We start from the raw sequence: 14,592 nt of genomic DNA, 5'->3' as shown, positions 1-14,592 counted from the left end.
AGCGAGGCCTGAGGCGGCGCAGACCCCGGCGCGGGGCGCGCAGAACTGAGCTCTGCAGCCTGCAGTCGCTGGGAGCTGGCTGTGTGCCACGTGTGCGCCCTCACCAGGGGCTTCATGTGTTTCATAACTGAAATTACTTTGTCCTTCCAGCCTCGCCCAGAAAAGCTGTGTTAATGCTCTCTTTTAATCTGTGCCTTTTGCTGCAGAGGGGGTGAAGTGCATTTGCAATCAGCTTTCATTAACCACAAAAATTGATGCCGAGCATCCTGAACTAAGGAGTTATGTGAGAAGTCAAGGCTGGTGGAATGGAGATTCAGACTTCAATTTTTCTGAAGTGTTCTCTCTTGCTGATGACCATTTAGCCTGTTGTTCTGTCAGGGAGAGCCTCGAAAAGCAAGGTGGTAAGTGTTGAACCATCTTCCTGTGTGGGCACTGGGATTTTTAATCACTGCTACCTCCATTCAGGCATTCTGTCCAGAACTAGATGTGACTGAGGAGAACACCTTGACATATAGACCATGTGGAAAGGAGGACCCCAACTGAAGACTGTCCCTAAACTTGCCATGATTTAGGATGAAGCCCTTAATGTTCCCCCTCCAGTGTAAAGTTTTAAAACCGGATTGCAATTATAAAAGTAACTTTCTTCCCTGTTGTTCTGGTGTGTGTGGTGTGCCACTGCATTTGTACTTTGGTGTATATTTTCTTTTTTTAATACAAAAATAGTATTAAAAAAAGAAAAAGGCCTCACATATGAAAGTTTGAGCTCAATGGAGTCTGCTTCTTGGGAGGTTTGCTTAGGCACTAAAAAGCCTGAGGGCCTCTACAGATGATGGCTATGGCTGCAAATCTTTGAGGCTGCTGGGTTCATCCATGTCTCCTGGCGTACTGAGGCACCCGCGCATGGAATGGCGAGTCAGCACAGGGTTTGAGAAGCTGCTGGGGAAGGAGACCTGCCAGACGAAGGGGTAATGTGACAAAATGTAGAGATGCCATGGGGAGAAAGCTGTGATGAGACTCAGGCAGGAAACAGAATGAGAACAGGGGATCCCTGTAAATAGGGATATGGAGAAAAATCTCAGTGTCTAGGTCTGCTGCTGTAGCACCCTGTGAATGTGAGATGATGTTTCAAAATTTGGGCTGAGAGCTAATGAAAACAGATGAGAAGTGGGAGATCAGGGTGCTCCCATTCTGCCCGGGCTTGGGTAGAGGAAAATGGGTGTATTGTGTAAGTTGCCTCTTCACAGTGATTGTTAAAGCAGTATTAAAGGCATGGTGGCCTTCTTCCTTAAAAACACCTTTTTTAATGACAATTCTCCCTATCTAGCAATTGTAATGCTGAATTAATGCTTCTTACTGTTCTCTTTTACTAGCTAGGCAAGTTTACATTGTTTAAATAGGCACGCCACAAATCCCAGTTAATAGTTTGTATGCCAAGTGTTACTGGCCATATTAGGCCCAAGCCTGTTCAGGCTAAAATTATTACTTGGGGTCCAATCCACTAAACACTTAGGAGTTATTAATTTTTTTTTTTTCCTCCCTCCTTATAGGTGATGTTTCTGCACAAGCCATGATTGATGTACTGCGTGACAAGGATAGTGGTGTCTGTGTGGACTCTGAATCTTTCCTTACTACAGCTAGCATAGTGTCTGTTCTGCCTCAGGACCCTAGTTTTCCCTGTGTTCATTACTTCACAGGCACGCCAGACCCTTCAAGGTAAGCCACAGCTTTGGGGTTCCCTGGGTATGGAGCAGAGGATGGGTTGAAAGATATTAAACAAACCATGCTGCCCTAACTGGAACATTTCTTCAAGAGTGTGTTCTAACCAGAAATGCAGTCAGTAGTTGTTTGTGTGCAATCTGGCAGTCTGGTGTTACTGAACTGTATCTTGCTGCCATTCTAAATGGACACCACTGGGTTGAAAGGCCAGATCTGGAACTTTGCCTGAATTCAGTTTCTAGAGTAAACGAAGTTTAGGGAGGACCCCGGAGCTACTACTCCAGGACAGCTGCTTTCCAGTGGGTTCTTGTTGAGCTGATGAGGTTATGAACCATTTCAGTTAGGTCTCTTGAACAGATGGGTGCAAAATGGAAACAAAGTGGCTAATAGCAGAGAGAGGATGTGTACTATAGGTAACCTTATATGACATCAAAATGTTAATGGAGTAAAACATCTGCAACTCCCAGGTATCCCAAGTATGTTTCTTATTGGAAGGACAGTTTCCAGTTTGTTAAAATTGTGTCTTCCCTCATCTCCTCTGCTGCTTTCAACTAGAGAAGATCATCAAAGAACTAATGAATTATCTTGTGTTTTAAACAGAATCCACCTGGGATTCACAGAAATTAAACTAAACCACTTGCAGTTATTCAGGAGATCTGCCACTTGCATTGAGGTAAAGAGGTTATGGGGAGAAGAATATGGTGCCCTTGAACAGCTGACAGTCATTCCTGTAAGAAGAGTGGTAGTAAGCATTAGGTGCTACCAAGAGCTACAGAAGTCATCCTTGCCAAAAAGTCTTTCTACTCACCTTGTGTTATGCAGCTCAAACCTTCAGGGTTAAGTGTGAAGTTTGAGCTTGCTGACCAAAACTTTGCTTTGACTTGATGCAAATCTTTTGAGATAATAACGACCAAGGCTTTGATTTTGGTGGGATTTTTGTCATTATTTAAAGATGGAAAGTCTAGCTGTAACAAGGAAAAAAAAAACCAAAACACCAAAACAACTTTTTTAAGGGCCTTTCTTGCTTTTTTTTACACTCTAATGAATTAAAAAATCATTCTTTTAAGTGCAGCTAGTGAGTTACAAACTTAGTCTGCAAGGCTTTGTGACAGTAGTGGGGATGGTAGCAGCAGTGAACCTGCTGATTGTATGCAGGCAGTGGTTATTAATCCTGTTTTGCAGAATTCTTGCACTTCTGGCAGCTTCTATACTGCAGAATGCAGGATGCTGTTGTGTTGTGTATCTGAAGAAGGCATTTTCTGCATGCACTTGCCAATACCTACTCAGGTTCTCAGGAGTTAAGATCCTGGACTTGCTGGGGCTTGTTTTCTGTCTGCCTCTCTGGGGGTTAGATCCAAACTCAGTGCTGAAGTTGTTTGAGAAAGGTCACAATGTTGGTAGCTATGTCTTTTCTTTTTTTCTCCCCCTTGACATAAAACTCAAAAGCGCCGCTGGTTATATGCCAAATCCTCTGATACTGAGCAAGTTAAATAATCCTCCTTGCTCCACACAAATGTTTGTGATTTTAAAGAAGATTAAACCTGGGAGGAGGAGGAGTGATGGCAGTGTGAACAGAGGAGAAAAACTGACGTGAGGCTGAATGCTGAGATTTGTTTAAAATAAACCCCAAAACTCAGAGAGGAAAATACAGTGCTACTTTTTTAAAGAAGTGGCAGAACTGGCATGATGGATACCAAAGAAGCCTATAGGTAAAAAGGGGTAATAAAATTTTAGTCATTGGCAAACCCAGTTCTTTTAAAGCACATAGGTTTGTTTTGCTAGTGACCGGTACAAGTCTCTGACCTCGTCCATGCCTAGTGCAGATGAATTGCCTGTGCTGTTCTGCATCTGTTGTTTTAAAATAGCCTAGTGAACGTTTGAATAACACACATAAAAATCTCTCTTATTACTGAAAGCAGTAATTCTCATTTCTTTCAGGTCCATATTTAAACCTTTTATTTTTGTTGATGATGTAAAATCAGTACCAAAAGTACAGTCTCCTTCTTTTGGCAATGATGATCCTGCTAAAAAGATACCTCGGTTCCAGGAGAAACCAGACCGCAGGCATGAATTGTACAAGGCGCATGAATGGGCCCGATCCCTCCTCGAGAATGACCAGGTAAGAGCTGTGGGACCTGGAATTAATCAAGTAAAGGCAGCTTCCTAACTCCATAATTTACTTCAGAGTCACTTGCTGAAAAACATCCCCTGAATATTCTTAGAGTTGTTGCAAGTCTAGCTTGAATAATGATGCTCTCTGAAGGGCAAGCTATTCTGCGTAGGTTTTGTGGTTGTCCAGGCTGTGTTGCTCTGCTCCATTACTTTTACGAAGTGAAAAGGCAAACTGACAAGCTGATTAGCTTGTTCAGTCCCTGTTGTGTATATTGTATTTTTAAGAGATTATTGCACATGGGGGTAGTACAACACGGTAGCAGGAATATGTGATAGGATGATGGCAGGAATGTTGTAATTTAAATTATATGATGGATTAATAACTACATAGTTCAAGGTGGGTTTTTTTCCCATGAGGGAATAATTTGCTTGTGACAGTTTTGCAAGTCTTAATTTAGTGCGTTTCTGTCAATGTATAAGAATTATCTGAAAATGCTATGCAAGAAAAAAACTACACTTTCCAGTGCCATGCAGCAGGTGCCCGAGGGCTGAAAACCTTCCAGCATAAAAACCTACAGTGGTGAAGATCTCTTACAGGAGTAAATTTTGGAATAAATAAAGGCAGGAAGGGGATTATTCTGTACAGCTTTTCCAGATGATTGAGATACAGCTGTTGCTGTCATAGTGCAAATCATTCAACAACTGTTCTCTGATATTTACAACTACAGCAGTAAACTGGGTAACTGGTTATAAGGAAGGAAAACACAGGGAGAGATCACCAGGGCATGCTGGTTTTGGTGTTTTGGGCAATTTGTGGAAGACCCACATGATCATGTTAAACTTCTACAGAGGACTTGCTTTTCTGCAGCTTTCGTCTGTATGTATTTGCATGGGTCAGAGTCATGCCAAGATGAGGAACAGCATTCAGACTTATCCGTTAGGATAAGGGAGCCATGGTAACCTTTGCTAGTACAAATTTACAGACAGTTTTGGCTAGATGTGGTTTTTAATCCCTTGGAATGTTTTTATTTAAAATCTGTGGCCTCTGTGGTAGCATTGACTCAATGTGCAGCTGGCTCCCATAGCATTATGTGAGATGCTGATTTAGGGAAGACCCAGAAGAGGCACGTTAGCTCATGTGCACTCCTCCCTATTAAAGTCTTATGGTGTGACACCAAACATTGTGGTAGAAAAGGAAACATTAGCTTTTAGTCAAGCTGCATGCTATAAAATCTGCCTACTTGAGATCTAAACCTTAGCTTAGGTGCTGTAATCTTTCTGCGCAAATGCTGGTGTAAATCCTGGAAAGCTCAGAACCATCACTCAGTCTAAATTACTTTTTTTTTTTTTCAGGAATTCAATTTTGAAAGCTGCAAGCAAAACAAGCAGCACTTCTCCATTTAAAAAAAAAAAAAAGGATGGGGGGAAGTAGAGTTTAAATAATATCTGGGGAAAACAAAATGATACCTTCTTTGGGAGTGAATTTCCCACTCAAACCCACAAAGATCAGTAAATCAGAATAGCACAAAAAGTCATTCGTGGATCTGGTCTTAATGCTGTTACCTTACTTATCATTTCAGATCTGATCATCACCTAGCAGGTGATGGTCTGAGGGAATCCCACGTACATACCATGATCTGTACAGTCCTTGGGGCTTCTAGTCTTCTCAAGTTTAAGGGTTTACAGGCTTAAGAAGTTGCTTTACCTCTCTATCATGTGTGCAAACCTTACCCCATTTTCCTCTATCCATCTTCCTTCTGTGCTTTAAACTTAGCAGCTCCTTCTTGGTTAATTTCTTAATGCATAAATTTTCCAGAACTATTCCTTTTAGCCTTTGACTATCCAAAAAAAACTATTAATGGAAATAGTTTGTTTTTAAAACGGCTTTCTCATTTTTTAAAATCAATTGAAGATATCTCTGTAGCAGAAGAGAATGCTGAAATGCTTTAACAAGCCTGTTTGCTGGTTAATTGAGTTTGGTTGTTTCATGCCTTCAGGATAAAGGCCAGAAACTGATGAGGATTATGTTAGACCTTGAGAAACAAGGCTTGGAAGCAATGGAAGATATCCTTACTCGTACAGAGATTCTGGATCATGCTGAAGTAGTGGATCTTTTCTATGACTGTGTTGACACAGAACTAAAGTTCTTCAAATAAAGTAAGCAAACACTTCATTTCTTTAGATACTGAGTTTCTGGTACCAGGTATCAGTGAATGTGAAACATTGGACCCAATTCTGATCTCCTCCTTCTCTTTAAGGAGAGAGGATCCTTCTCTCTCTCCTAAGCTAAGGGTGTCAGAATCGGGTCCAAAGCCACCTTTCTACCTTAGTGGATCTGCTCGGATTGTCTCCAAAGTCCCTTTTCCCTATGCTACATTGCAGGCAATTTTTTTTCAATTTCATTCTTGCTTGGAATGGATTTTAAACAAATTTTGTCTCATTTCAGCTACAGTGGCTATTGTTAGCCTTTTCAATAGAAGACTGCAAAGTTCTTCAAGCCTTGAAAGAAAGTCTTCACACTTGTCAATTTGCAGGAAAAGCATTTCTAGAGGAAAAAAATGTTACTTGCTAGCTGTATTGGGTTAACAAATTTCTTTCCTTTGTCCAATCTCGTGGTGTTCCTGTTTGTGTATGTATATAGTGAAAGGAGAAAGTCACTGACTGGTCCAATTACTGTGTGCATGCTGGCTAATTTAGTACAGAATGTTTAAATATGTATGTTGGGCAACCAATTAAAGCAAAGATTAACTTCATCAGGCTAACTGCCCTATCATCATTGAAAGAATCTGGTTTTTCCTTTATTGCTCAGGACTAGGCTTGCAGCAAAGCTTGGCTCGGCCTTTTTCTCTTCTTGCTAATTCACACAAAGAATGATAGAGCTGAAACCCCAGCTTTGAGGGGGCAGGAAGGTAAGTCCTGGTCCTTGACCTTGCTGTACCAGCCTCATACAGGCATATCTGGGTACAGTAACTCAGTGTCAGACATTACACCTGTACAAATTATCAGAATTAGGTCCCCTGGTTAAGTTTTGCCTTCACCTGCACCCAGGTTAGGGAAGCTTGTGTTTGGAATGCACCTGGCTGCCACTCCAGTACCAAGTATTAAAACACAAAAGCCAGCCTGCATCCCCACATCTATACGTAACCTCTTGGCTCTTAAGATGCAATTAACAAGGTGTCATATTTACATACAAGCTACAAAATTGGAATTTTTTTTAAGGGAATAGATGCTGGACATTGATCAATACCTGACTTTTCTCCGTATGCCACTGTACTGCTGAACAGTTCCTAGTAATCTCTGTGGTAAGCCTTACATGGCTGATGAATCTGAGCACCAGTGAGTTACTGGTGGGTGTGGGAATCCAGCTGGTTAGACTTAGAAACAGCTGTTTTACGCTTCCTTACATTAAGTGCAGTTCTGCAGCATGCTTCCCTTCCTTGACAGTCTTACAGACAAACCTGCTTTTCATGCCTTTTCTTCTCGTAGCAGTGAGACAGAGCAAACTCTTTAAGAATTGAACCAGCCATGCAGAAGTGGTTGTTTTTTCTTTTTTTAACAAGAGGTTCAGATGAGAAGTCCATGTCTTTAGTAAGTGGAAGTTAGCATATGGAGTTGAAATCCTCCACTGTTGAGGGAAGGGGATGGTGAAGAAACATGGACTTTGGTTTGGAGGAATTATAAGCTCCTTAGAAGGCAGCAACACCTCAACTTGAGGCTGTAAGAGTTGTGCATTAGGGAAGTAGTCATTGCCATATTAGCACCCTGCATTTTGAGTATTTTTTTTAAATGATTTTGTTCTATTCAGACTCATTACTTTGGTATTGCCTTATTGGACAACTGGCAGTTGGACGAGAAAACATTTGGCCTATTCACTTAGAGAAAACAAGCATGAAGATAGGTTCTCTTACAGCCTTCCTGGTATTCTTCCCATGCCACTCCTCCACACCCTCTATTGCAGGAACAGCTGCTATGCCCAAGTATTCTGAACATGGAGTCAAGGGAAGGAGAAAACAGGCAGGTAAGCCCTAAAGCACAGCTAGCCAGAACAGGGACTGCAAGGAGCACACTTCATTTTGGAGGGTATCGTGCTGGATGAAGCCAGTTGAAAGAGCATCACACTTTTGACACCTGCCCACAAATGGAGTGAACAGATTTTTCCCATGAAAGCCACTTTTGGAAGGAAAGGGTACTTTGAATGATAACACTCCTAATCAGAGTATGCTTACCACATACCATGTTGAACTTCAAATCAGCTGCTTCTATAATCTGTTGGTTGCTGAGCACTTTGCACCCTCATAGGAGTAGCTGGGTATTTGTGAACAAGGGGAGGACAGGGATAAAATGATTGCTCCACTCGAGATACCACTTCACACAGCTCTTGTGAACAGCTCAGTTCTCTAACCTAGAGGTGGGAGGAAGGCCAGGTGAAAGAAGAGGGTCTTCCTGCTAATACACCTTATTTGCCTGTTTGTTAAGAAAGACAAACATATTTGCAATTATCTTGTGGGAACTTATGTCCTTATTTGGAACTGCTTATATGACAGAACTAATAAATTGTTTTGAGCACAGTGATCCAGGTAGTAATTTTCTAATAGTATGTTGCTTTTGCTTCAGCTGTGTAGTGCATTTAAAAAAAATAATACTGTGCGACCATAAATGTGCCTGTGAGTGCAACTGCTGGTCCTATGAGTTTGAGAAACCAGAGCACCCCCACGGCCTTCGGACGCCCATTGGTTTTGAACACAGCTGTGGCTCTCTGCAGGGGCACATCAGGACTAGTGGCACCAGCCACAACTGGCGACAGCCAGCGTCGGTCTCTGTACCTCCAGGTCACAGCAACTAAAGAAGCTTCAATGGATCCTGAACAACAGTTTAGTATATATGGAAATAACGTTTCACCAACACTTGCAAATATGCACAGACTTTGTAATTTAATCCCTGAAAGATGATGTTTCATTCTAAAATACCCCTCATCATAAAAACAGGAGAAAAAAAAAAAGTTGTTCTCCTTTAGATGTCTTCTGGCATGTAGGCTAGTATTAAGTAGTTTTAAAATCCTTATGAAGGTATGTATTGCAGAGCAGTACAGAAGTTCCAGAACAAATGAGAACCAACAATAAGTCACCTTTAATAATACTATAACAATATTCAAAGCAGTGTTAAAACTTTTCCAGTTTGAGAAGCAATGCATATGCAAACCCGATTACCACTATATTCGTGCTTATTATAGTCAATTGAGAAATAATTATGACAGTGACAATAAATATTGGTCAAAGCATCACTGATCTTTTTTTCTTTCATGTGATGTACAGCAAGGTATTACAATAGGCTAGAAAAAAAGAGTAACACCGCTTTCTAGAGTCCTACAGGTAAGAGCTTCTTGCCCTTACACCAGCTCCACACCATGAGCACAAAAAGCTGTTTCAAGGACTGAGAAAAGCAGAGACATGTAAGGATGCAGTTATCTGCCTTTTCCACATAGTTGTGTTCAAAGGTATGACCAGGGGGAAGGATCTTCACCTGTGACGGGTGTTAGCTGCGGCTGTGCTAAGAGAAAGTTACTGCAATTCCATAAATGAATTCTGTAACTGTGACCAGCCCAGCTGTTAGCACCAGGCTCTCCCTGCAACAACAGTGCCCATGTTCAAGCTGGTGAGTTATAGAACTGTTCTGGTTGGAAAGGACCTTTAGGATCATTGAGTCCAACCATTAACCCAGCACTGCCAGGTCCACCACTAAACCACATATCTAAGTGCCACATCTGTGTGTCTTTTAAATACCTCTGGGGATAGTGATGCCCCCACTTCCCTGGGCAGCCTGTTCCAGAGCTTGACAACCATTTCTGTGAAGAAATTTTTCCTAATAAATACCCAATCTAAACCACTGGCCTGAACTAAGCCATTTTCTCTTGTCCTATCACTTGTTACATGGGAGAACAGACTGATCTCTACTTTGCTACACTCTCTTTTCAGGTAGATGTAGAGTGATGAGGTTTCCCCAGAGCCTCCTTTTCTTCAGGCTGAACAACTCCAGTTCCCTCAGCCACTCATCGTAAGATTTGTTCTCCAGACCTTTCCCCAGCTTTGTTGCCCATCTCTGGACATGCTCCAGCACCTCAGTGTCCTTCTAGTAGTGAGGGGCCCAGAAATGAAACAAGTATTCAAGGTGCAGCCTCAGCAGTGCTAAGTACAGAAAAATCATAGAATGGTTTGGGTTGGAAGGGACCTTAAAAGCTATCTAGTTCCAATCTCCCTGCCACAGGCATGGACACCTCCCACTAGACCAGGCTGCACAAGGCTCTATCCAACCTGACCTTGAACACTTCCAGTGATGGTGCATCCACAGATTCCCTGGACAACCTGTGCCAGGTCACACCCAGTGTCAAAGTTCTTCCTGATGTTCAGCCAGAGCCTCCTGTGTTTCACTTTTGTGGCCATTACCTCCTGTCCTGTCACTGGGCACCACTGAAAAGAGCCTCCCTTCATCTTTGCATCTGCACTTCAGGTGTTTATACACATTGATGAGGTCCCCCTAAGACTTCTCCAGGGTGAACAGTCCCATCTCTCAGCCTCTCCTCATAGGACAGATGCTCCAATCCCTCTGTCATCTTTGTGGACCTCTGCTGGACTCCCTCCAGCACGTTCTTATTTTTCTTGCACCGTGGAGCCCAGCACCGGACCCAGCACTCCAGGTGTAGCCTCGTAGCGCCGAGCAGAGGGGAAGGATCATGCCCCTTAAACTGCTGGCAACACTCCTCCTAATGCAGGGCCAAGCACCAGAATAATTCTTGCTGAAAATAATAGACATCTTGGTCTGACATCTGTGACCCAAAGACCTTGCCCCAGGCTGCATGTTAGAAGCAGAAGCTCAAGTCTCGAGTCCGCTGCTGCGCTTTTCAACCAGCTCTATTCTGGGGAACAACCGCTTTGGGGACTGCTTGTTCCATGTGGTGTATTTTGGACAACAAATCCTCACTGCCCGTCTAGGTGAACAATTGTAGATCTGGTTGCCTGTTTATAAATGTGGGTGTTGGACCCCTCATCCAGAGGCTTCCTGATTGCTGGGTAAAGACAGTTTGTCACACAAACGTTAACTCTCCATTTTACCAGCAGGACAAGACAGGACAGGTGCTCTTACAGGCGTACTTCGTAGCACGTGTTTCCAGACACACCGTGGGGTCTTTTTGCTTATAGCAGAACAACTCTTCTTTTATCTCGTTTGGGAAAGTTCTGTCATCTTGGCCAAGTCAATGACCACCCTTATCCAGCTCGGCTTCTTCAGACATGATGCCATAAGGATCTGTCATCAGTGGGAGGTAGGCTCAACAGCAGCCACAGCTCCCTGTCAGCTCTTCCCTCTTCATGCTTGATGAGAACAGGGTTGTGGGCCCATCTGTTCTGAAAATGACATTCTGCTGCAGTCTGAGGATAGGCAGAAGTGAAGAAACATACAGAGACCAAAGGTAGCAGATTAGTTTCTGATAGTTCATTGAAAAAAAGTCTGAATAATAACTGGAGAATCTCCAAAATACCTAAAACTGATGACGGAAGGGGAAAAATGAACTACATGCATGTAATGCAAGAAGTACTCTGAGGCAACACCTGTCAGCACGATGAGAATTGTTTCCACACTACAAAGAATTTAAACGTTATGCTGCTTTGCATAAAAAATTTCCACCCATATACAATAATTTAAAAGCTTGTACCAGACAGCAGCATTCCTGTAGTATGTAGGTCAGTTCAAAAAGTATCATTTACATCACTTTTCCAGTTTATAGAAATATTAACATTGCAGCACTTGCAGCTCAAGTACAATCTATCACCGTAATGGGAACGCCTTCTGTTTTTAAATGTATTATCTTGATGTTGTTCTTTTTTAATAATAATCCAGAGGGCATCAGAAGACTCTTCTCATCTCACTTGTGTTCTTAACGGAGGATTTTTAGAGGGATCTGCGAATAGATAGGACAAGTTTAATCAGAGGAGATAGAAGGATTTCTTGGATATGTATTTTGGATGCAGTTCTACAGCAGAGATGCTGCACTTATCTCTTACCCTTGAACTGACACATATACATTCCTCATGCTCTGTAGCCCTTCAGGAAAGTCTCTGATTGGATCATACAGCAGATGATTTAGACTGACTGAGGCTGCTATGAAAAGTCATGCAAAATACATTGGCATGGAAACCAAAAAATCATAAAGAAAAAAAAAGCTGAAGATAAATAGGGGATCAAATAATACAGAAAAGACTGGGTTTTACAGAAAGCAAGATGTGGGCATGAGATCTTTCTGCACCTTCAACTACAAGTATTCAAAGCTAGATAGGTGAACTTCTGCTCCTACAACAGTGATCTGATACCAAGTTTCTAAGTTAGCGGGGGGGGAAAAAACACACGGTTCAGTCATTCATTATGTTCCTGGCAAGGTTCAGGTACTAAGACCTTTGTTATTCAGCTGGGTAAAACACCATGCATAGGATTTAAATCAAAACACATGATGGAAGACAGGGATCAAGCCACCTTTTGCCATCTGCACAAGTTCAGGAGCAAAAAAACCTCAGTAACTGCCTAAATCTGCTCATGTGACATCACTATTTTTAACATCAAGGGCTCTGCAAATTCAAAAATCTAAAGAATGCAGACTACATGTCAAGCCCCATCATTTTATGGTTTCTGTTCTTTATTTTCACTCCCTGTTTTTAATTCTCTTGGGTAATTATCAGACCATCTCCTGTGCACACACTTACCTCTAGCTATCTTGCTGGGATATATTTTCTGAAATGGCTTGAATTCATCAGGTGGGGGGAAATCTTCCACAGAATGGAAAGTAAATTTAGATTCAAAGTCATCTGGGAAGTTTCAGGGAAATAAATATTAGTCACTGTTAGAGACATACTTAAGTAATTTCAGTTAAAAACACTGACTTGTTTTCCCCTGGAATGGATAGTGGCTCATTCCATCTTAATGAGTACTTCTGGGACCCATCCAAGTTTTCTGGCTTAACTGCAAACACTGCCTGCTACTAACTCAAGTTAAGATTCTGGCTGCCATTCCAGTTCTCTGCTTTGATGATATTGTGATAATGGAGGTATTTCCAGGTGGGTTTCTAGCTACCTAGCTATGAGGAAGAATGACAGCTAATTGATCAGACCACACAAATCATTCTTAGCAGTCTTTGCTTGATAGGATTGAAGCTACTAAGTATCTATGAATTGGTTTTAAGAATAGTAATACAAGCACACTACAGCAACTTCTTACAGTCTCAAGTAATTTTGCAGGTAGCATATGGAATGACTCAAAACCTTTGTGAAAAAGCCTTAATATTCTCTCGTTGACTAAGGTTGTACAAAAGTTTCTAATGGGCCTAGTTGTACTACCCTGTTATTGCCATGAGAAAGTCTAAAACGTGTTTCTGAGGTCTGAGACCCACACAGGTATTTGTACTAAAATCACCAACTCCGGCTTAGCTGATCTTACCCATGATGTGCACATTTCCATTTTTAAGTGGTGGGAAAGGGTCATGAGCCGTAGCCCAGGCTGTGACTCCAGACTTGCTGGTAAGTTCAGTTGTTGGCGATCTTGCTGGTGGCTGTGGAGGTGTGACAAGCTTCCCAGCACTGGCTCCTTAAAAAGAAGCAGCAGACAAGCACATAAACATCATCATAACTTAACAAACCAAGAGTAAGCTTTGCTCAGAAGTGGAGTGAGTGCAGAAGGAATGCATCATCTGGGGCAAACTTACCCAGCTACCACAGGGTATTTCATAGCTGCTGACTGTCAAGCCTGGCCATGCATTTATAGCATCAAGTATTAAATTTAAGTCACTATTGGCATGGGCTTGCTATTTCTGGTTCTAGGGAAAGTCTGACATTCTGAAGTATGGTTTTGTTCCAGTCTGTTTGGGTTCCTTCCACTTTCAGAAGAACAAGCTGCTGCTTTAAGAAAAAAACTAATCCCCCTCGCCCCTGGACAATATCTCTAAAAGAAAGTTTCCTGACATTTTGGCATCTACACAGTGGAATTACCATTATTCTTGTGCATTTCACAAGGAAATTGCAGGAAGTTTACATCTTCTGGGCAGACCTACCACAGGAACTGTGTGAAGGCCTCCAAGTTAGCAGCCTCTCAAAACTGCTTCTGCCCCTAGATAACCAAGAGAAAGGCAGGCTAATTTTATGGAAAGCTCGGAAGTTGAACCAGCATGAGAAACAGGTATCTCGATAAAGTTCATCAGACAGATCCTGCGCAGCATTAATCACCATTGTGAACCACCAGATCTGCTAGACTGGAACAGCCTTTCCCAAGGCTGTCAAAGGGAACCAGTCATCTCTAGAGATGTGACTGCTGAAACACAGGGTATGGAACATTCTTTTCAGATGTTCCTCGTTAAGTAGCAGTCCCCTCTTCTCCAACCCACACAGACCTAGGCTCGTTTTAAAAAAAAAAAAAATTATCCTCATTGTGTCAGAGAAGTCTGATAAAAGTTCTTTCTGCCATCTGCTTAAGGAAACACTAGCTAAAACACCCTAAGTAGTCAGAGGAGCCTTTGGCCCTACTGCCTCGGTTACGGGAGGCACTGGCTGCTCCCCCGTGCTGAAAGCAGAGGGCTGGATCCCCGTTTGCCTTTGCACACCTATGGCTGTAACTGCCCCATCTGCGTTTCCTTCTCCCCTCCCAGGTGCCACCGCCCACGCTGCTCCGGACAGCGCAGGGGCTGCAGGTACCGCGTGTGTGGGCACCCTGCGGCGCTGTGGGCACCACGCC

At 42.5% G+C, this 14,592-nt stretch overlaps 1 protein-coding gene across 1 annotated transcript; it reads left to right on the top strand.

Annotated features, from left to right (window-relative positions):
* Positions 1–206: 206 nt before the first annotated feature.
* Positions 207–6,587, top strand: SCRN1 (secernin 1; the record flags this gene model as incomplete). Its single annotated transcript, XM_008940726.1, has 5 exons — positions 207–401; positions 1,548–1,713; positions 3,655–3,835; positions 5,826–5,985; positions 6,275–6,587. Coding segments are annotated over 4 exons (701 nt in total), but the record flags the coding sequence as incomplete, so codon positions are not given.
* Between the last annotated feature and the right edge of the window lie 8,005 nt (positions 6,588–14,592).

This window comes from Merops nubicus, unplaced genomic scaffold, assembly GCF_000691845.1.
Source record: "Merops nubicus isolate BGI_N331 unplaced genomic scaffold, ASM69184v1 scaffold1255, whole genome shotgun sequence".
Lineage (NCBI taxonomy): Eukaryota > Metazoa > Chordata > Aves > Coraciiformes > Meropidae > Merops > Merops nubicus.
This window is presented reverse-complemented; position numbering and strand designations above follow the sequence as displayed.